The sequence below is a fragment of the Martes martes genome (assembly GCF_963455335.1).
Source record: "Martes martes genome assembly, chromosome: 3".
In the NCBI taxonomy this organism is placed as follows: domain Eukaryota; kingdom Metazoa; phylum Chordata; class Mammalia; order Carnivora; family Mustelidae; genus Martes; species Martes martes.
In genome coordinates this window covers 126,472,648-126,495,889 of record NC_137890.1, presented here as the reverse complement: position 1 = coordinate 126,495,889, position 23,242 = coordinate 126,472,648, and the positions used below count along the sequence as shown (strand labels likewise).

General features: G+C 45.6%; 1 protein-coding gene across 1 annotated transcript; it reads right to left on the bottom strand.

The window, feature by feature from the left end:
* Positions 1–500: 500 nt before the first annotated feature.
* Positions 501–17,708, bottom strand: CHRNA1 (cholinergic receptor nicotinic alpha 1 subunit). Its single transcript, XM_080799583.1, has 9 exons — positions 17,607–17,708; positions 12,114–12,259; positions 11,969–12,013; positions 10,515–10,624; positions 8,050–8,245; positions 7,338–7,575; positions 4,127–4,350; positions 2,765–3,004; positions 501–2,440 (listed from the first exon to the last, which is right to left on the bottom strand). Exons 1-9 carry the CDS (start codon positions 17,647–17,649, stop codon positions 2,309–2,311), a joined length of 1,374 nt encoding a protein of 457 aa, XP_080655709.1. The 5' UTR covers positions 17,650–17,708; the 3' UTR covers positions 501–2,308.
* Between the last annotated feature and the right edge of the window lie 5,534 nt (positions 17,709–23,242).

Genomic DNA, 23,242 nt, shown 5'->3' with positions numbered 1-23,242 from the left:
ACACAGATTCCAGCACCCGCTGCCTGCCCTCCCATTGTGTCAGCGGTCTTCTGGAGACCTGGCTGAGCTACAGAAGAGGTTCCAACGATGAAAGCCTTTGATGTGGTGACAGACTGCTGGGACAGATGTTAGGAGCTGCTGGAGCTACCCGATAGCCCTGTGCTGTCCACTCAGGCTGGCTCTGCTGGCAGGGAGGGAATGTGCCCCAGGGCCTTGCTTTGCGGGGGAGGGGGTGACGGTGGGGCTATCTGATGGGATGAACACAGCACAAGGGCGGAGTGAGGAGATCTGCTGTGTCACCAAATTGCTCTGTGACCTGAGGGAGGTCATTTCTCTAAGCCTCCTTTCCTCATCCTTAAAATGAGGAGAATGGAAGTGAATTTTCAGTTCCTTCTCTGAATCAATAGTCAGTCCTGGGAGATGAGGCCGGATTAGACAAGTAACAGATTTTTTTTGTTGTTCATCGAATTGTGGTAAAAATATATATAACATGACAGTTACAGTTTGACCATTGTTTTCATTCTTTATTTTAATTGTGGTAAAATATGCATAAAATTTATGATCACGACCATTTTAAGTGTACAATCCAGTGGCATTAAGTACATTCCACAATGTTGTATGACCATCACCACTGTCCGTTCCAGAACTTTCCCATCCTCCCAATCTGAAATTCTACCCGCTGAGCAATAACTCAGCCCTCCCCCTCAACCCTGGCAATCTCTATTCTACTTTCTCTCTATATAAATGTGCCTCTTCTAGATACCTCATTTAAGTGGAATCATAAGATTTGTCCTTTGGTGTCTGGCTTACTTCATCAAGCATGTTTCCGAGGTTGATCCATATTGTAACATACATCAGAATTTCATTCCTCTTTAAGGCTGAATAATATTCCCCTGTATGTATATACTGCTTTTTCCGCTGATGGACACTTGAACTGTTTCCACCTTTCAGAACTGTGATTCATGTTGCTGTGGACATTGGCATACACGTGTCTGTTCACATCTCTGTTTTCACTTTTGGGTTTATACCTAGGAGTAGAATTATTGGATCCTATGATAGTTCTGTGTTTAGTTTCTTGAGGAACCACCAAACTGTTTTCCCTTGAGTTTACTCTCACATGAAGGCGCTGTCCTGCCATGAGTGGGTGCTCGAGAATTCCACGGAGAAGTAGCTCGAAACCACGTGGGTTCAGAGAGGTCACCCAGACCCAGGGCTCCTGCTTCTGGAGTGCATTACCTTGTGGCTGGAAAGTAGCTACGAAGAAAAATCATTTTCTCTCCTGTTCACTTGTCTGGAATTTTAGAAATGGTGGTGATATGGGCATATATTTCTGATTTCATCGATAGAACGAAAACCCCACCCAGCACTGGATGAGAACTGGGGAAAAGGGCCGGGGCTTTAATTGGGAAGGGCAGAAAGGTGGATGACACTAAGACTGAAGCTCTCAAAACCCTGAGCGGAGTTACAGGATGGCCTAGGTCAGATGGGGAGAGGATGGCGGAGCAAGCGAGCCGATGAGCTGACCCAGCCCTGAGCTGCTCTGAGTCCAGATCAGGTCTGGCTTCAGAACCGGCTCAGTTCTCCTTGCTAGCTTCGGCAGTGAACTTAAGCTTCACAAGTTCAACTTTCTCACTTGTAAAAAAGGGACATTATGAAAGTCAGGAATAAAACCACATCCGTGAGATGATTCCCACAGTGCCTGGCCCTCAAGCTTGGTATAGCTCAGGAAACTAGCTGACTGTGTTCTTTCCTCAAGCCTTGAGCAGCATACTTGGGGGCTGTGTTAGCCTGGGAAGCCCCTCCCCTGCTCCCAGCCCTAGAAACCTGCTCTGATGCAGTTTGCATTTTGGTGGCTGTTCTAGAACTTAGCTGTTGCCTTTCTACAGTTTCCTTTTCTCTCTGAATCAAATGCTTTTTCTTTTGGGGACTGGCAGATGGGCCTACTTATATGTACAAAACTGACTTTTAAGCAAAGGGTACATTCTTTGCTTAAAAAATTTAAAAAACAAAGCACTAGAAAACCTGTTATTCTGGGCCAAACTCTTCAAGATGCCTTTGGAATCGAATACACCTTGTCAGTGATCCCATTTCACTTACTGAAAAGGGTTCACTCTCCAGGCAAGATAGAGCAGGATTGCAGGAGAAGCACTGTGAAGGTACTGGAGGCCATCACCTTACGTAAATATAGATCATTAGCACTAATCATAAATGCAGAAAGTTAGAGGTCTGATAAATGAGCTTGTATCAAAGTAGACAGATATTTCTGTCTTCCCCACCTTTCTCTGCTCTGCCTGGTGCTCAGCTCAGCTCATCCTTGCTGATTTAATTCAATGAGCCGACCTGCAAACACAGCCAGGGTTCCAATGATACAGACGAGCATGAAGACTCCGAGGAGAATGTGGTCCATTACCATTGCAACATACTTCCATTCCTCAGCCGCCTGGGAGAGAGAAAAGTGTTAACATTTCCTTCAGGTGGTCATTAGAATCACAGTGTTCACGCTACGCGTGGTCTGCAGCCCACTCCATCTGTAGATTTCAAAGCCCTTGACATCCCTTGGCGGGCATGGTGATCTTTATCCTTCCGGTAGATTATTCCCAGTGGGATGGCTCAGGAAGCCGGCTTAGGGGTGGTCACCAAGGCCCATCGTGGGTCAGCAGCTGCCTCGTGAATGCCAGCTTACCCATCAAGACAAACCCGTTCATCCGTGCTCAAGTATTTGATCTTTTAAGCCTGGAGGTGTGGGACAAGCCACGGAACTTACGTTATTGGACTCCTGGTCTGACTTCATGGTCTCTGCGATGTATTTGACTCCTTCGATGGCACTTTTAACCTCTGGGTGTTTGATCAGCGGAGAGTGGAAACCCATGGGTGGAGGCCCTGGCTTCCCAGAAATGTCAGAAATATCAATGTCTTCTGTAAAAATCTTTTTGTCTTGCTTTTCTCTAGAGGGTCTTTTCATTGTGGAGAAGAACATGATATTTGGGATAGTGTCGATAAAAACCTAACATAAAGAAGAAATCCATGCATGAGAATTATTGTGAGCAGGGCAAGTAGCGAACTCTGACTTTGAATTAACAATGTGAGTCTAGGCACAAGTCATTCGGCTTCTCTGGGCCGTAGCCTCTTTGTCCTTAAAACAAAAGGACTCTACTAGATTTTCTCAAAGATTTCTTTAGGCATATCTTGTGGCCTGTCAAATTACTAAGGTGGAGAGATGACTCTGTAATGTGAGCAGTTTGCCACTGGAGGGAGCCTGTGTGCAGCTATTGGACTCAATGAGAAGCCAATGATGCTTAAGTTTCCAGCCCAGCTCTAGGTACTGGCTTCTTTCAAACCCATGTGTTAGCAGGATAATATGGTTAAAGAAAAGGTCTTTCTGGCTAAGAGAACATATAAGTCTCCAAAACAGCTCCTCTGTTTTCTTCCATTTCTTGTTCCTGAAGAAATGCAACGTAGGTGTTGCCAGGAGTCATGTGAGTCTTTTTACAGATATAGGGACTGACTGTCTTCCCAAAAGAATACATTGCAAGCAGTAGTGTCTCTGTCAGTTCATGACAAATCTTTTGCATGCTACAGAAGAGACCCTGGACGCTAGTGTCTCTGTGAAGTTTTATTTAAAAACTGACTTATTGGAAATGTTAACACATTTTAAATTTCAATAATGTAAATATTTGAGACCAAGTTCCTCGGTGAAACTCACTTTTTGACAATTTCTTGTCACGCACCCCTCCATCTCTAGTCCTTATTCTATTCTCAGCAGATGATTTTTTCCCAGCAAAAAATAAGCAGTCTGTTCAGAGATTGGAAGACATACAAACAGAAATCTCAAGAATTTCACAGCCTTTGAATAAAAAGATAGTGATTTATTCACCTTCTCTAATCACAGAGATTAGATTTGGAGTGGGCTTTATTAATTCTGTTTTTCTTCTATGGCTGGGGAGGCTACGTGAGTTACTTATTCCTAGAAAGAGGCTAAAGAAAGTTCCTTCCAGAAATCCCCTCAAAATCCCCAGAAAGGACTTTCAGTTCGTAAGTACCCACAAGTGTGAGCCAGAATTCCATTGGCCCCCTGGAAGGAGAGACGTTCTTGTGGGCAAGAGATTGCAGGGCCTCGCTCACTCACCTTGCGTACCCAGTCGGGCATGACGTGGGTGCTGGGGGAGCGGTGGTGTGTGTTGATGACAATGACAGTGATGATGATGGACGCGATGACAAACACCATGGTGAACAGCATGTATTTCCCAATCAAGGGCACAGCACTGGAGGTGGAGGGGATCAGCTCCACGATGACCAGGAGGAACACGGTTAAGGACAGCAGGACCGAGATGCTCAGAGTCATCTTCTCTCCTGGACAAGATGAAGAAGAAATTCGACCACTCGTGTGTTAGGGGCTGAGTTGCTGCCATACCCCTCCATTTTATACATGGAAGCCCTAAGCCTCAGCACCTCCATGACTGTGTTTGGAGATGGGGCCTTGAGAGAGGTCATTAAGTCAAAATTAGTTGATTAGGGAGGGTCCTCATCCCATATGACTGGTGTCCTGATGGGAAGAGGAGATTAGGACAGAGACAACAACAGAGAGGAAAGACCAGGTGAAGACAGGGGGGAGAGGATAGCCATCTGCAAGCCAAGGAGAGAGGCCTCAGAGGAAACCAAACCTACTGACACCTTGACCTCCAAAATTACGTGGAAATAAATTCCTCTTGTTTAAGCCACCCAGTCCGGGGTCTCTGTTATGGCAGCCCTAGCCAGCTCATACACCACAAAACCCAAGGCTGAGAGCAATGGGACCCTCGTGTTGCCAGGGAGATTTCCTGGGCAGAATTTGGTCTTATGAGACCTTAGGCACCTTAGCTCTGCTGACAGTGGCAGGTGGCAGGCATTTCCATGACAGGCTGCTGAGGCAACCAGTGGGTGCTTGACCTCACATCCCAGAATTCTGTGGCTTGGTGGAATTCAGGGAACCAAGTACACCCAGCTGTGTGACAAGCTAGACTCCGGGTGGCAGTTTTCTGTCTGTAGCAGAATGTCATAAACCTTCCAAAACTGAACCTGACCTGCTTGTTACCCAGCAGACGGATGGGCAACCCAGAAGTACACGTGTAGTTTCCTTGTTATGGGAGGAAGCTGCAGGACCAGAGCCAAGAAAAATTCAGAACCAAGGAACTACTTTTTCACATTCATCTAAGAGAATAATTTTGTTGTTTTCTTTTTCTGTCTTTCACATTAAGGGGCCAGTGATTTCCTTGCCCCAACCTCTTTTCACCAAGCCCTATAACTTCAGGATGAATAATTCCCTGTTAAGTCTTGATATGGCAAGCCAGAGAGGGGCTGAATGGCACTGAAATATTTTTGTGGGGACGGACCACCTGAGAAGGAGTTAGACAGCCTTTGGAAGGGACTTTCTTTGACCTGGTCTTGCTGTTTCTTATGGGAAACCCTTGTGTTGCTCTGTTCTCCTCCCATACCTGATGCATTCAGATGCTGCGAGTATCTATGGGATACAGAGTGGAAGCACAGAAGAAACGACCAATTCTACCTAGTTAGGAGAAGTCTACCTAGTGGGGAGGAGAGTCTTCAAAAGTGAAAAAGAATACTTGGGGCACCTGGGTGGCTCAGTTGTTAAGCATCTGCCTTTGGCTCAGGTCATGATCCCAGGGTCCTAGGATCAAGCCCCACAACGGGCTCCCTGCTCCACGAGGAGCCTGTTTCTCCCTCTCCCACTGCTTGTGTTCCCTCTCTCACTGTGTCTCTCTGTCAAATAAATTAATAAAATCTTTAAAAAAAATAAAGGTGGAAAAGAGGACAGAATTATAAATACGAGCTGCTGATCAATTACATCAAATTCTTCAACTGCTATTAAGAGCTAACATTTATCAAGCATTCTTACTGTTCTAAATGCTCTTCAAGCACAAACCATTTCACACTTACAGAAACTCTGACTCATTTCCATATTGCTCTGACTGGCATTTTCTCTCTTCACTTTAAGAAGCTTCATTTGATTAGAAAGTTGAAAAAAAATTGTATTTGTAATCATTTGTTTAAAAACACAGTCATAGGGGCGCCTGGATGGCTCAGTGGGTTGAAGCCTCTGCCTTCGGCTGGGGTCATGATCCCAGGGTCCTGGGATCGAGCCCCGCATCGGACTCTCAGGCACGGACCCTGCTTCCTCCTCTCTCTCTGCCTGCCTCTCTGCCTACTTGTGATCTCCGACTGTCAAATAAATAAATGCAAATCTCAAAAAAAACCCCCCCCACACACACAGTCATAAGTACAACGTGCACCCTATGGGGCAAATCTATTTTTTTTTAAGATTTCTTTTTCTTTTCTTTTCTTTTTTTTTTTTTTTAAAGTAATCCCAGCACTCAGTGTTGGGCTTGAACTTACAACCCTGAGATCAGGAGTTGCATGCTTTACCGACTGAGCCAGCCGGGTGCCCCTTGTGGGCCACATTCTGCCTTATTCTCTACTGTGGCCTTGATGAGTGACAGTTGTTCAGTATGTGGAATGAGCGAGTGCATATGAATCTTTTTTTTTTCCTTGTTGGAAAGTTGAACTTAGACGCGGTGTGTGTGTGTGTGTGTGTGTGTGTGTTCTTTTATCATTTTGATATAATTGTTACCGGTTGTAAGTTTGAGGACTGTCTGTACCACCTTTCTTTTCCCCTATTTGCTTGTCCTAAATCGTTTATGAGCAGTGACTTCAAGCAGGCACTCGTGCACCCTTTTCCTCTTTTCTGCGGATGGTTGGTATTTGGTGAAATTATGTCACAGGTGTGATTACCCAGGAGGAGGTAAGGAAGCTGTCCAGGCTGATATGTGAGAAAGAATTGCTACTTGGGAAGCATGGTCTTGTGCATAGAGATGCTGCCATCTGGAAAACGGGCATGCCAAAGCTATTTTCAAGTGGCAAGCAGTGAGGAAAAGACGCAGGACTTGGATTAATCAGTATATAGTCTGTGGCTTCATAGGGGACGTGACATGAGGGGTGTCTGTGACCCAGGCCTTACTCAGCACATTCCTGGGCCCACACTAGGTATTCAGCAAGGAGGCACTGGTGGTCATTCACATTAACCAGACTGAGCTGTGCACGTGCGCCTCCGGGGTCATGTTCAACTGCCCTGTGGTCTGCGCCAGCTGAGAGCTCTAGGCACAGGCACTCACCACTGAACAGGGAGACTCCGTATATGCGTCCTCCCAGGGATGATGCTTTGGGTGTGTCTGCCTGTATTTGTTTACTGGCCCATGATTATTCCTGATTTCCCCCCACAAAGCAGCGTGAGATCTGCCCGCGGCAGCAGCGGCAGCAGCTGCAGCCACAGCCCTGGCACCCACCTGAGTCTGTGGGCAGGTAGAACACCAGGCCAGTTAAGAAGGAGAAGAGCAGGCAGGGAATGATGACGTTGACGATGAAGTAGAGGGGCAGGCGCTGCATGACAAAGTGGTAGGTGATGTCCAGGTAGGGGGTGGAGGGGCAGCAGGCGTAGAACACCCAGTGCTTCCAGCCCCGGGACTCCTTGATCACCCACTCTCCACTTTCCATGAAGTTGCTTAGGTCTGGTTGGTCGCTTTCCTGAGAAGATGAAATGAAACTGTGAAACCCCAGCTGTGTCCCCGTGGAGGAGAGGTGGGATTCACACTCGGCTGTAATAAAGCAACAGATTCCAGGGCTGTTGGGACTGGAATGGGACCCAGGAAGGTCACTTCCGATGTGGGGTCTTAGAGTCCTTTCCTATAAAGTAAGCGGGGGCGGGGTTGAATCACTGGGGTCCTCCGTGTTGACCACACCTTGAAGTCACTTGGGAACTTGACAACATATGGGTGCCATAATCCCACCCCAGACTGATTAAGCCAACGTTCCTGGGACCAAGCCAATTTATGTAAGCTCCCAGGTGGTTCTCATGTGTTCTCAATTGAGAACCAGTGAATTCAATGGTCCCCAAAGGTCTAACTGGTGCTGAGAGTCTGGGACTCTGGAGGGCCAGAGCTGGACACCTGGACGGCGCTCCTTCTGTGTCCAGCCCCATCCCTCGAGGGCGGCACTTACCGGGTTGATGGCCACCACCGAGCCGTCGTAGGTCCAGGTGCCCAGCTTCATGCTGCAGTTCTGTTCGTCAAAGGGAAAGTGGGTGACGATGATCTCACAGTAGCTTTTGAAGATGGCCGGGGGTGTCCATGTGATGTGGCCAGTGTAGTCCAGGAGCACTTTGGTGAACTTGACAATGGCAAAGTCGCCGTCTGCACTGCAAGCAGAATCAAAGAGGAGCATGACTCCAAGTGACGGATGAGCCTTCGTTTGTGCTCAGGGATGTTAGTGGGAGACAGCTGTTAATTATTCAGGTGCTAATTATAGATGCTTTCATTCGGGCAGTGTCACTTTTTATTCATGGCAACATTTCCTAAATTTGTCTGGTAATCGCAGAAATACAGATTTCTGAGCACCATCTAAGCACTAAATCAAAATATCTGGGGAAGAACCTAGGAATCTAGAGCTTTAAAGAAATAACTGGTGACACTATATACCAGATGTTTTCTTCCCAGTCCTCAGTAGCATTTGTAATGTTAATCTCCATCCATCCCTTCCCCAGTGTTCTTTGAAAGTTAACTGGGGGGAAAAAAATCAATAGGAATTTTAAATAAAAACATGTTCAGTGGCTCATTATTGTGGTAAATAGGTTAAAGAAGGGCTCTGTTTTCTTTTGTACAAGTATCTAGAACTCCCTAGGGTAGAGTCGCAAACTCAGATGCCTCCAGGCCCAGGCAGGTGAGGAAGGGGTGAGGCATGAGGGGAGAGCCTTCTCTCCTCTAAGGAAGGTGCCACTCGGCTGTGGAGTCCCCTTGTAAGGGAAGGCGTGATGCTGACAGATACTGGGATTCTTCCCCGGGACCTAGAGATCTAGAATTTTTTAATCCAAAGTTTCCATGCTTTTGAATAAGGGATTTTTCTAGAGAGACTAAAACTCCAAAGTTTAATGTGATATTGTTCAATTTTCAAATGTTGGCACTACTTTCTCATCTAAAAAAATCCACCATGGTAGAGGGGCGCCTGGGTGGCTCAGTCGGTTGAGCGTCTGCCTTCGGCTCAGGTCCTGATCCCAGGGTCCTGGGATGGAGCCCTTCGTCTCACCCCTCTAACCCTCCCAGTCCTTCTCCCTCTGCCCCTCCCAGTCCCGCTTGTGCTGTCTATTTCTCTCTCCCTCAAATGAATAAATAAAATCTTTTTTAAAAATAATAATAGTCCACAGTGGTAGATAATAAGAACTAACGAGCCACTTCTGCAGGCCTTATTCAGTGGACGGTCCACTTGACCCCAGACAGCCCGTGTTGTGGGGCGCCTGCCAAATGCATTAGAATAGGTGTTGAACAGGTGGGTGGGGTCTGCCCTAGGGGACTTTCCGGGACGTAGGGCCTGTATTGGTGCCTCACTTCATAAATCGAGAGATTTTCTTCCCACTGGCTTTTTCCTGGGGTGAAGGCGAGGCTCTCTCCAGAAAACTGCGCAGTTCTGGACCTTCCCAAAGGGGCCCCAAAGAGCAGGGGGCCACAGGATCACGCAGATCTGTCTCCATAAGCAAGTGAAACAGGATTCTCTCCCCCGCAGGTGTTCCCGAGCAAGCTTGTCAAGAGGACTGGAGGATTTTAATTACTTCTCTTAGATTCTTACTGAAAGAGAAACTTACTAACGGACCAGGCACTCTGCTCTATCAGCGTATTTGTCCAAGAGGGGTTACACAAACAATTGGCTAATCGGGCTCGAGCTTGAATCTCAGGTTGTCATTGGGAAATCTGTAGTAGAAAATCAAAGTGGGAGGGTCGGCCGTAAGGGGGGGTCATTTCCGTTCACAAGGCCTTGCCGACCTCCCCGGTCAATGCTCGAGAAGGCGAAGCCCGCTTGCCCAGCCCCTTGCTGGAGACCGCCAGCCTGTAAGCCCTCCAGGCCGCTGGCGGATGCTCCTGCCTGGGAAGGACGCTCTTTGAAATGAACATTCCCTGACAAATGAAGGGCGTATGATAATGAACCTGTCATTAAACCAGAGTGTCTCGCATCACATTATAATTTCACAATGTGCAGTCTGTCACGGAGCCCAGTGGATGGGCGACGCCGGCCTCCCAGCCATAGGCAACACGCGATGTCTCCGGCTGCTGTGGGGATGTGACGGATAACCACCCCCGGAGGTTCAGACCTATCGGGAGGACGGACATGGAATTCCAAGGAACTCGATTATATGAATTTGGGCTCCTTGGATAGTTGCCACACACCCCTCAGGAGCACTCAGGAATTAAATGTCCCCCACCCCACAGCCCCGATTCAATTTGGCTCTGATAATTGTTTCTATTCATAACATGAGACACCATATGGCACCCCTAGCATGTCAACTTGGCTCTTAGTTTTTAAGGGTTATTTAACGGGAACAGTGGTGAGAGGCATACTGAAAGTGGCAGCCCTTCCGAGAGGGCCCTTGGGCTCCCCCTGCCCCCAGAATGTCCCCCGCCCCAGCCTGTTTCGCTTACTTGTTATAGAGAACGAGGTCTGGGCGCCAGATCTTTTCCGAGGGAATGTGGATTTTTTTCACGCCGCCATAGTCGTCTGGATTCCATTTCAGATTGTAATCCACCCATTGCTAGAAATGAAGACGTTTCACTAATAAGAAGAGCTAAAAACATTGTTTTAAAAATCTGAGGTTATCAAGGGACATCTGTCTCGGTGGCTCAGCCGGTGACGCAGCTGGCTCTTGATCTCAGCTCAGGTCATGATCTCAGGGTCATGGGATCGAGCCCTGAGCCGGCACAGAGTCTGCTGGAGACTTCCTTCTTGCTCTGCCCCTCCTCCCTGCTCGCTCTCTCTCTCTAAACTCAAGAAATAAAGTCTTCATAAATAAATAAATAAAGTTATCAAGAGTCCTGATGGTACGATAGTTCGGATGTTGACCAAAATTGTGCTCCAGTAAGAAAAGTTTGATTCAGAATTCAGCTTCCACTTTAGTAAACCATAACAGCAAACACTCTATAACATTGACCCCCCACCATGGACGCACTGTTCTGAGCATTTTACATATATTCATGATTTAGTCTTCACAACAATCCTGTGAGGAAAGAGTGACTATTGATCCCATTTTATAGTTGAGAAAACAAAGGTACCCCAAGTCACACCACTGGGTGGCAGCACATCAGCCGTGCTGCCCCGCCCATCCCAGGAAAGGAGAATGACCATCGTGAACATTTCCCTCTAGCAGCCAGCGTCATCTTTTAAAAGTGTTCTGTTTTTTCCTCCATTATGAAAGTAATACACGCCCCATGTAGCCCATTCAGATGACATAATGTTATGAATTGAACCATGTCTCCCCCAAAACTCGTATGTGGAAGTCCTAATCCCCAGTACCTCAGAATAGAACTTTATTTGGAGATAGGGTCTTTCTAGAGGTAATTAGGCTAAAATAAGCTCGTTGAGGTAGGCTCTGAGATCAGACGAGATGGGGCGCGTTCAGGGTGGTATGGCCGTAGACTCGTTGAGGTAGGCTCTATCCCACCATGGGTCATGTCCTTAAAGAAGGGGACATTTGAAGACAGAAACATGTTCGAGAAGAATGCCATGGGGACATGCCTTTGGCCAACTATATACCAAGAAGAAAGGCCTAGAAGCCGAGTCCCCCTCACAGCCCTCAGAAGGAACCAGTTCTGCCGATACCTGAATTTGGACTTTTGGCCTCAAGAACTGTAAGAGAACAAAATTTGTCTGTGGCTTTGTTACGGCAGCCTAGCAAAGCACAAAGTAAAACACACACACACACACACACACACACACGCCCTGACAAATACGATCTTTAGTCCCACGGCACCGAAATATTTTCTTGTATCATGTTGGTATGCGTCCCTGTTACCCAGATGGATTCTCCCCCCACCCCAAGGCCCGGGTTCAATTCCAGGGTGAAGACAGGCGACATCCGTGCCCTTATTCAGCTGAATACCTGTTTCAGTCGCACGTTGGTTGTCACAATCTGATTTACTTCATCCTGAAAAAAGGTCAGACCGCATCTTTAGTGGGGAGGCGGGGAGCCAAGGGAAGGGGCCCAGGGTGAGGAGTGTGGGGAGCCCCGTGTGCCGCCGCCTCACCACGTTGATGAGCTGGATCAGCTGTAGGCCCACGGTGACCTCCACAACCTGGCGGTGGTCTTCTACCGGCCGCACCACGCTGTTGTAATCTTCAAAGAGCTTGGCCACCAGGCGGGTCTCATGTTCGGAGCCCAGGACGAGGCCAGCTGGGACAGCAAATGACACACATGCTGTCAGATCCTGCCCTCCACCCTCCCCCAACACTAACGTGAATCACTGAGGCGTGACCCGCGAATGGAAGGCGCACAGGCCCCCTTGGTAGGGGGCTCCCAGTGCAGCTTTTACGGCCCTACATTCCTTTCCAGTGGCAGCTGCTGGTGGGGTCCCTTCCCAGTGGGGCGTGCCAGATTATCATAACACTCGTACCCTGAACAGATGACATTCCTGAGCACAGCCGCTGGCTGGACTCGGGTTTGCTGGGTGCACATACACACAAGAGGAAAAATCCACACACAAGCCTGTCTCCATATTTCAGGGTCTCGTCCCAGGGTCATGAGATCTCAGGTTGGCTGGCCTCAGATCTCAAAATGCTAGGAATGCCAAAAATTGATGCCGGTTCCTACCCACTAGGATGGCAGGAATTCACAGAATGGAAAGCAGTGACTGTTGGTGAGGTAGTGGAACCCTCATTTGTTGCTGGTGAGAAATAAAACATGCAGCCACTCTGGGAGACAGTTTGGCACACAAGCTACATGTGGAGTGACCATATGACCTAGCGATCCCACACCTAGGCACATCCCCCAAAGAACTGTCCACGCAGAGCCTTGTACACCAGTGTTCGTGGAAGCCCTATACATAAGAGCTAAAAAAAGGAAACATCCTGAGCGGCCATCAACAGATACACGGACGAGCAAACCGGGGTGTAGCCGTGCACCGGAATGTTTTTTACCCATAAAAGGAAGGATTGATCTACACTACAGTGTGGACGAACTCTGAAAACGTTGTGCTAAGTGAAAGAAATCAGACACAAAGAGGCACATATCATAGGATTCCACTTACATGAAATATTCAGAATGGGTAAATCTGTGGAGAGACCAGATTCCTGGCTAGTGGGGACAGCGGGGATGGGAAAAGGGGGGAGTAACTGTTAATGGGTATATGGGTATAGGCTTTCCTTTGGGCCGATGTTCTGGAACTGGATAGCAGGGATGTTGCATAACATTGTGAATGTACTTGATGCCACTGAATCATACACTTAAATATGGCAATTTTGGTAATGTGTATTTTACCAGGACGAATTCTATGTAGTGTGTTTTCCTGTAATTAAAAAAAAAAAATCACTGCTGGCGAGTATGCGTCCCTGTTCAGTTACGTAGAGTAAAAATCACGGGCTTTTCTGACCTGTATCTGGTCACGCTAGTATCTGGAGTGTGAGTGACTCCTAGGAATCTTTACTACATTCTCCTTCAGGATGCTGAGCGATAGTATCTACTACTCTTGGACCCCATGGCCTTCTGTGTCCAATGTTACACAGTTCTCACCAGCCTCGCGTGAGGTGGGCTGACTGGCATTCTCATGAGAGATCCGAGAGGCTAGAAGACTTGTCCAAGGTCCTGCAGCTAGAGCAGAGCCTGGAGGCAGCCTCGCCATTTTGAACTCTGCTCCTGCACTAACTCAAGATACCATCAGTGTGTCGTGGGCTGTCCTGGAAATTACACCACTGCACCTAGCATTATTCCTATGAGAAAAAGCATTCCCAATTCCAACAAGTGCCTTATGAAGGACCTTTGTAACTTAAGTCATATGTGGATTGGGGATTGCCTGTTCAGGGTTAGGAGAGGAAGCAGACACACGATCCACTTGCCCTAATGCACGTAACAGGATCTCCCCTTTCCTCAGGTTATTGCTGAAGCCACCACACCTTCTCCTTGGGCCAAGGCAACTTTAAAAATGGAATGAATGAGATGCTTTCCTTTTTTCCCCAGTAGTGTTAATCTATTGCCTCTAAGAGAGGTTATTATTTTTCTTTAGTATTTTTCTCCCTGAACCTTCAGTTTGAAAGAGTTTGTCAACAAAATAATGAACTAAAAAGTAATTACTTTCTCTATTTTTATTGATTAATAAAATCAGCATATCCAACTGTTATGTGGCAGACACTCTCCCGTGTGCTTTATATGTACTAACTCTAAATCCTCATAACTGAGTGGGGTAGGTACTGTACTTGCCCTCCCTATTTCGCACCCAGAACTTTGGATCATCTTTAAATAACCAGTGTTATGCAATGACTCAAAACATTTTCATCATCCCCAAAATGTGTATTTTGTTGGTAGAGCTTCACTGTTGACCCTGTGTTTGTATTATCTTACTGAATCCTTATAATAATCCTGTGAGATCAGTCTCTACCCCTGGTTTACAAGGGAGACAACTGGCATTTGGACAGTTGAGACATGTGTTCATGGTTCCCAGCCAGTTGGAAGTGGGGCTAGAAATGCAGGCAGTCTGACCCCAGGGTCTATGCTCTTTACTACCTCCCTAAAGATAAACGTATCATTTCCATTCGGATTTTTGAAGCTCTCAGTATAGCCTACATGTGTGCATTATGGCCTTCCGGGACTCTGTTTATGGAACCCGTGATCTCGCCTACCTCATTTCTAGATTCCCAAACTTTCTGAACCCAGAAGAATCCATTCAGCACTTACACATAACATCTCGCCTAAATGACTGGCCCCCTACATTCAGCACCCTTCAGGTTTGCATGTTGCCCAAAGACCCAGTTTTTGCTGTCACCCCATTGAGCCCCTGGGACATGGCAATCCTCTCTCCTCCATACCTGTCCATCCTGGGCCCCTCCTGGTCCACGGTGGGAGTGGGGCAGGACCCTGGCATGGGCCACCGAGTGCCTGAGCCGCTGAGTTTAAAGCTATTGCTTTAGCCCTTCCTGGGCTGCTTATTTTTAAGTGACTGTTTATTCCCCGTTGACAGGAAGAACATACTAGAAAGCATCAGATAGAGCAGATGGTCCGCATTATAAAGCAGGAAAACTATGCAGCCAATTCTACGGTCTACTAGGGAGAAGGGGAAGACTGGGGAGACGGGCCTCGTCAGCATTCCAGTGACATTCCCTTCCTCCTGTCTCAGTCTTACAAATAACAAGGGACCCCGTTCCTTCCGCAGTACATTTCTAAGGAATTTCTGTGGAGGTCTCCATGTCTTAGATTGGATTGATTGGTGGTGATGGTGTTTTTTTGTTTTGTTTTGTTTTCCTTTTTCCTCCCCCAAACAGGGTAAAGTAAGAGAAAACATACAGGACTTTCTGTGATTCTATTCCCAGCTCCAATGTGGTCTGGATATCAGACCAGTTCTTCATGGAGTCAATGAATCACAGTAAATACTTTCTTCAAGACAGGGTGTAAATTGATAAACATACAAATAAATAGTGTCAAAGTCTTTCTTTTCTGCAAGATCAGATCAGTGATCTTTATTCAGATGGTGGCAACATTAATTCATTCATCAAGTATTTATTGAGCACTTACTGTGGGCAAAGCATTGCTTTAAAAGCTTTGAGATATTCAGAGGTGAATCTGATACAAATCCTCTCTTTCTGCCCTCTTGGAGACAGACATGTGTCGTTTACTTTAATAGCTACGAACAAGCTGGAAAGTAATATGCCATAAGAAAATTGGCCGTGGAATACTTAGGATTCCAGAGATGGAGGAGAGGAAGAGGTCGAAATCAAAGATGCTGCGTAAGTAAAACAGAGATCATTAAGTGGTAAGCTAACATATGAAAAAGTGTCCCTGATGTGAATGAGAATTTTGTCTACAAAGAACTGAACCAGGGGCACCTGGGTGGCTCAGTGGGTTAAGCCTCTGCCTTTGGCTCAGGTCTTGGGATCTCAGGGTCTTGGGATTGAGCCCCACATTGAGCTCTCTGCTCTGCAGGGAGCCTGCTTCCTCCCCTCTCTCTGCCTGCCTCTCTGCCTACTTGTGATCTCTCTGTCAAATAAATAAATAAAGTCTTTTTTAAAAAGAACTGAACCAGCCACAGTTTCAAAGTGTTCTTTTTGTACCATACTGGTTCAATTTGCATTTTTTGGAGGAACAGCCTGCTGGATTGGGCGAAAGGAATTCTGAAATGGTACCAGTCACTTTGGCTAATTCTTATCTCAACCTGGCTCTGTACCTCTTGCTACCTTTGCCAATTTCAGGCTGGGTCTTCTGACGAGGCCCATCATAGACAGTCTCCAACTGGCCACGTTCCAACATTCGTAAACTAAGTGACCCCAGGCGGGTCAGTTCACGTCTTTCAGCCTCGGATTCCCTGTAATAACAAATTGAAGTTGTGGGACTGCCTGATCTCACTCTAAATTTCTGTGAGCCCCTATGTGAATTGATACCAGGAAACTCTAGGTTTGGTCTAAATATACATCACATACCTTTTCAGATAGGTAAACATGCATTTTCCAGAGGCCTTTGGTGTCCTGAGAGATCGTTTAAGGATTTTCATGTGTAAGCTCATCACTTAAGAATTTTCATTGAGTGTAGTGTCTGCAGGCACATGAGTGCACACACGTACACACATGTGCACACACACGCACACACACACACACACCCCACTACCACAGGCCAGTTTTGGTTGGATCAAGTCCAAATCCCACAGGCTGTAATTTAGCTGAGCTTGGGCTATTTCCCCGAACTCCGCTCTTGGAAAACCTTAACAATAAAGCTGTTTACCTTTTTGCCCAGAAGGGCTGTGTGTGTCAGAGCAGTATTAGAGAAGAGACATCACACTCCGTCAGCCCTCTTATTTCTCAGGTGAGATGATATCACCAGTAAACTTTTATATGAAGCAATCAGCACACATCCCCTACTTCCCCCCACCGGAAGTCTGGGATTCAGGCTAGCGTTTCAGCTGCTGTGTGCTGACACATTCCGGAGGGGAATGCAGGTCAAGGGCTGTGCAAGGTTTTATAGTTTCAATTCCAACCCAAACCTACATAGGGTAAAAGAGTAGGGCAGAAGTGCGTTCATATGAACTTTTTTTTTTTAACTGCTAAAGTTAAAAAAAAAAAAAAGACCAAATATTTAGTCTCTTATGGAAAGAGCTTAGTTACAATTATTAATAGGTTTCTCTCTCCTGCACATGCAGCTGTCAATCAGTCCTCTTCATCATCAGAATTCTGCCAGAGCAGTAAAAGGAATGTTACCCAAATTGTAATTATAAGATGTCCCTTGAAGTCCGTAGTTGCTCTCGGATGGTCACAGGGGTGCTGAGTCTGATCATACGGGTGAGGGGACCCCAGGCCCTGATAGCAGGAGGGGCCTGCATGTCTACTTTGTAGCCTCTGACCAGGGAGCTCCCATTTTGACTGAATAACACAAACCAGAAATCATCCACAAACCGAATCAAGCCAACCAGAGTGAGAACTGACCGAAGAGCCTCAGGCTGATGAAGCTCTGCCATCCTGTGTTCCCAGGAAGAAGCAAGACCCTGGTCCCTGGGGACGGCTAATGCTTCAGCCTCGCAGGAGAGCCCCTCGGCCCTGGCACTTACCTGAGCAGAGCCCGAGGAGCAGGAGGAACGGCCGGGGCTCCATGGGCTGTGGGCACTGGTGTGGACTGGTGTCCGAGAGGTGGCCCGTGCTGCTTGCAAGCCGTCTCTGGCTGGGAGCTTGGCTGCTAGAGGCTTTGGAAAGAGAGTCGGCTCAGCGGAGCTATTGTCTTACACCACCTGTTTGTGACAGGGACAGCTGGGCTGCCCAGAGCCCTGGAGCCCAGGGACTCGACGAGGGCCTCACAGCACTACAGGGTGCCTCACTTAAAATCACATAATTGATATACCCTTGGCAAGTTGAGTGTGAACCGCATTGTGTTTTAAATGTACCATGAGTTAGGTTTAATAATAAAAAGACAACATGGTGCTCGCTTCGGCAGCACATATAATAAAAAGACAACATGGAGTAGGGAATGAATTCTTTCGAATGGTGAGCAACCCCCTCCTTTTTGTATAAACCAGACCCTCATCTAGGTAGATTGATTTGGATCAGGGCCCCTGGGTCTGAGTAGATCGTCAGCTCTTTGTGTAAGACCCTGATCACCCTGAATCACGGAGGTCCACATTCTACACACAGGACAGTTCATTTGCTCTGGTTCATTCTAGACTGAGAGGGCATGGGGCTCTTGTGGGGAATGAATTTGAGAAGACTGGGGTTGGTGCTGCATCTACTGTCGGGGAATTCCACGTTTGGTTGGGTTTGGTTTTTAACAAAGATGGCTTCTTCCATAAAGCTGGTTTTATTGGCCTCTGGAGTGGCCGTTCCAGCCTCTGTCCCTGTGCTAGGCAGTACCTGTCCCTTGGTGTGCCGTTAGCAGGAGCTAACTGCCTGCCTCCCAAGTACTGTCATTCAAGTGAAGCATAATTAGCGACAAAGTGTCCCACTGCGTAACCCCTTGTTCCAGGCTCCTACTCTCTTCGTCCATTCTCTGCCTCCTCTCGCTCAGGGAAGAATGGTTCAACTTTATAATTTCTTTGTTAATAAACAACCACCACCCTAAAAGCCAGCAGTTAGTAATTGCTCAGTCTGAAGGGTATTTGTACCAAAACGGAAAGGAAGCAGTTATTTAAAGAGACCCTGCCTGTTCCTTCCTTTTTCCCAAATTGAATCAGGTGAGGAAAGTCCCTCATGTCAAGTCCAAGGACAGCTTCCTAACCACTCTGCCCATTCTAGTGAGTCCAAATAGGTCATTAGAGAAAAGTCTTGGAAGGTACAGGAAAGAGCTGCACATGGACATTATTTATATTTTTTCTGTTTAAGTTGTGGGAGATCAGCTCACTAACCACTAAAAAACTGGTTCTCTCCTTTCCGGAGTATTGCACTCTGACGGCCTAGGAGAAAACACATCCTTCCACCTGGTTCCTTGAATCTTGATGGAGCCATGTGACTGAATTCTAGAAAATAAAATGTGAGGAGAAATTTTGAGCCTCACAAACCTCTCAGCAGAGCGTGTCCATGCCCTCCTCGTCTTCTTTTCTTTTTAAACTTTAAAGTATCCAGTATCGGGCATCTGGGTGGCTCAGTTGGTTAAGCATCTGTCTTCCACTCAGGTCATGATCTCAGGGTCCTGGGATCGAGCTCCACATCAGGCTCCCTGCTCAGCGGGGAGTCTGCTTCTCCCTCTGCCTCTGCCACTGCTCCTCTTGCTTATGTTCTCTCTCTCTCAAAAATAAATAAAATCTTTTTTTAAAAAAGAAAGTATCCAGGATCATTAATAGAGTGTTAATTAGTTCCGGGTGTACAACATAGTCATTCAACAACTCTTTACTCAGTGCTCGTGGTAAGTATACTCTTCACCTTTTTCACCCATCCCCCCACTCATCTCCCCTCAGGTGACCATCTGTTCTCTACAGTTAAGAGCCGGTTCCTGGGATCTGTCTCTTCTTGCTCCCCTTTGTTCGTTTGTTTTGTTTCTTAATTCCACATATAAGTGAAATTGTTTGTTATTTCTCTTTTATTGACTGACTTGTTTCACTTAGCGTTGTACCCTCTAGATTCATCCATGTTATTGTAAATGGCAAGACGTCCTTCTTTTTTGTGACTAATATTCTGTGTGTGTATATACCACTTCTTTTTTATCCATTCATCAGTCAGTTGACATTTGGGCTGCTTCCATAATTTGGCTATTATAAATAATGCTGCAAGAATCATAGGGGTGCATATATGTTTTTGAATTAGTGTTTTTGCATCCTTTGGGTAAATACCCAGGAGTGGTATTATTAGATCATGGGGTAGTTCTATTTTCAACTTTTTGAGGAACCTCCATACCGTTTTCCACAGTGACTGCACCAGCTTGCATTCCCACCAGCGGTGTAAGAGGGTTCCCCTTTCTCCGCATCCTCGCCAACACTTGTTTCCTGTGTTGTTGCTGTTGTTTAGACATTCTGACCGGTGTGAGGTGATATCTTATTGTGGTTCTGTTTTTTGTTTTTTAATTTATTTTATTTCATTTCATCTTTATATTTTATTTATTTGCCAGAGAGAGAGAGGTGTGCACACACAAGCAGGGGGAGTTGCAGGCAGAGGGAGAAGCAGGCTCCCCCCACCCCTCCGAGCAAGGAGCCCTATGCAGGGCTCAATCCCAGGACCCTGGGATCATGACCTGAGCCAAAGGCAGACGCTTAACTGACTGAGCCACCCAGGTGCCCCCTCATTGTGGTTTTCATTTGCATTTTCCTGATGACCAGTGATGTTAAGAATCTTTTCATGTATCTGATGGCCATCTACATATCTTCTTTGGAAAAATGTCTGTTCATGCCTTCTGCCCATTTTTTTTTGTTGGATTACTTGTTTTTTTGTGTTGCATAAGTTCTTTATATATTCTGGATACTAACTTTTCTTCTTTTTAAGAAATCCTTTTTTTCTTTTTAAGATTTTATTTATTTATTTGATAAGAGAGAGAGAGATCATAAGTAGGCACAGAGGCAGGCAGAGAGAGAGGAGGAAGCAGGCTCCCCGCTAAGCAGAGAGCCCGATGCGGGGCTCGATCCCAGGGCCCTGAGATCATGACCTGAGCTGAAGGCAGAGGCTTAACCCACTGAGCCACCCAGGCGCCCCTGGATACTAACTTTTTATTGCACATGTCATCTGCAAATATCTTCCTCCATTCGGTGGGTTGTCTTTTAGTTTTGTTGATTGTTTCCTTACTGTGCAGAAATCCTTCATTTTGATGTAGTCCCAATAGTTTATTTTTGGTTTTGTTTCCCTTGCCTTGGGAGACATAGCCAGAAAAATGTTGCTATGGCCAATGTCAAAATCCTCTCTTCTAGGATTTTTATGGTTTCAGGCCTCACATTTAAGCCTTTAATTCATTTTCAGTTTATTTTTGTGTATGGTGTGAGAAAGTGGTCCAGTTTCATTCTTTTGCAAGTAGCTGTCCAGTTTTCCTAACATCAGTTGAAGAGACTTTTTCCCATTGCATATTCTTGCCTCCTTTGTCAAAGATTAATTCACCACATAATCATGGTTGTATTTCTGTGCTCTCTATTCTGTTCTATTGCTCTATGTGTCTCTTTTTGTGCCAGTACAATAGTGTTTTGATTACTATAGCTCTGTATTATATCTTGGTACCTGGGATTGTGATACCTCCAGTTTTGTTCTTCTTTTTAAAGATCGCCTTGGGTATTCAGGATCTTTTGTGGTTCCTACAAATTTTAGTGTTATCTGTTTTGTGAACAATGCTGTTAGTATTTTGATAGGGATTGCATTTAATTTGTAGATTGCTTTGGGTACTATGGACATTTTAACAATATATGTTCTTCCAATCCATGAGCATGGAATATCTTTTCATTTGTTTGTGTTGCCTTCACTTTCTTTCATCAGTGTTTTATAGATTTCAGAGTATAGCTCTTTTGGCTCCTTGATTAATTCCTAGATATTTTATTATTTTGATGCAATTATAAATGGGATTGTTTTCTTAATTTCTCTTTCTGCTACTTAATTATTAGTGTATGGAAATGCAATGGATTTCTGTATATTGATTTTGCATCCTGTGACCTTACTGAATTCCTTTATTAGTTCTAGTAGTTTTTTGGTGAAGTCTTTAGGGTTTTCTATACATAATAGCATGTCATCTGGAAATAGTGAAAATTTTACCTCTTCCTTACCAATTTGGATGTCTTTTATTTCTTTTTCTTGTCTGATTGTTGTGGCTAGGACTTCTGGTACAATGCTGAATAAAAGTGGTGAGAGTGGGGGCACCTGGGTGGCTCAGGCAGTTAAGCATCTGATTCTCGATGTCAGCTCGATAACTTGGTCTCAGCTCACCTTGATCTCAGGGTTGTGAGTTCAAGTCCCATGTTGGGCTCCAGGCTGGGCATGGAGCCTACTTAAAAAAAAAAAAAAATGGGGAGTGGTTATCCTTGTCTTATTCCTGATTTCAGGGGAAAAGCTCTCAGTTTTCCATCATTAAGTATGATGTTAGCTGTGGGTTTTTAATAAATGGCCTTTATTATGTTGAGGTATGTTCCTTCTAAATCTACTTTGTTAAGGATTTTTATCAAGAATGGATATTGTACTTTGTCAAATGCTTTTTCTGCATCTGTTGAAATGGTCATATTGTTTTAATCCTTTCTATTGTCTTTCTGTTTGTTTGTTTAGATTTTATTTTTAAGTGATCTCTATACCCAACACAAGGCTTGAACTTACAATCCTGAGACGAAGAGTCACATGTTCCATCAACTGAGCCAATCAGGTGCCCCTCTCCTTTCTCTTGTTGATGTGATGTATCACAATGTGATGTATCACATTGACTGATTTGCAAATATTGAACCACCCTTGTATACTGAGAATAAATCCCACCTGATGGTGATGAATGACTTTTTTAATGTATTATTCGATTCAATTTGCTAATATTTTGCAAGGATTTTTGCACCTATGTTCATCAGAGTTATTGGCCTGTATTTCTCTTTTTCTGCAGTGTCTATCTGGTTTTGGTATCAGGGCCTCATGGAATGATTTTGGAAGCTTTCCTTTCTCTTCTGCTTTTTTCAAATAGTTTCAGAAGGATAGAATTCTCTAATTTTCTTTAAAGAATAAAATTCTTGGCGTGTCTGGGTGGCTCAGTGGGTTAAGCCTCTGCCTTCAACTCAGGTCATGATCTTGGGGCCCTAGGACTGAACCCCATATGAGGCTCTCTGCTCAGCAAGGACCCCTGCCTACTTGTGATTTCTCTGTCAAAAAAAAGAAATAAAATCTTAAAAAAAAATAAAATAAAATTCTTTAAATGATTGGTAGAGGGGCTCCTGAGTGCCTCAGTTGGTTAAGCATCCAACTCTTGATTTTGGCTCAGGTCATGATCTCAAAGTTGTGAGATCAAGCCCTGCCTCAGGCTCTGTACTGGGGTGAGCCTGCTTAAGATTCTCTGTCTCCCTCTCCCTCTTCCCCAAACCACTCCACCTAAATAAATAAATAAATAAATACATGTTTGGTAGAATTCACCAGTGAAGCTATCTGGTCCTGGACTTTTGTTTCTTGGGAGTTTTTTGATTACTGATTCAATTTCATTGATAGTAATCTGTCTGCTCAAATTTTCTGTTTATTCCTGAATCAGTTTTGGGAGGTTATATGTTTCTAGGAATTTATCCATTTCTTCTAGGCTGGCCAATTTGTTGATATATAATTTTTCATAACATTT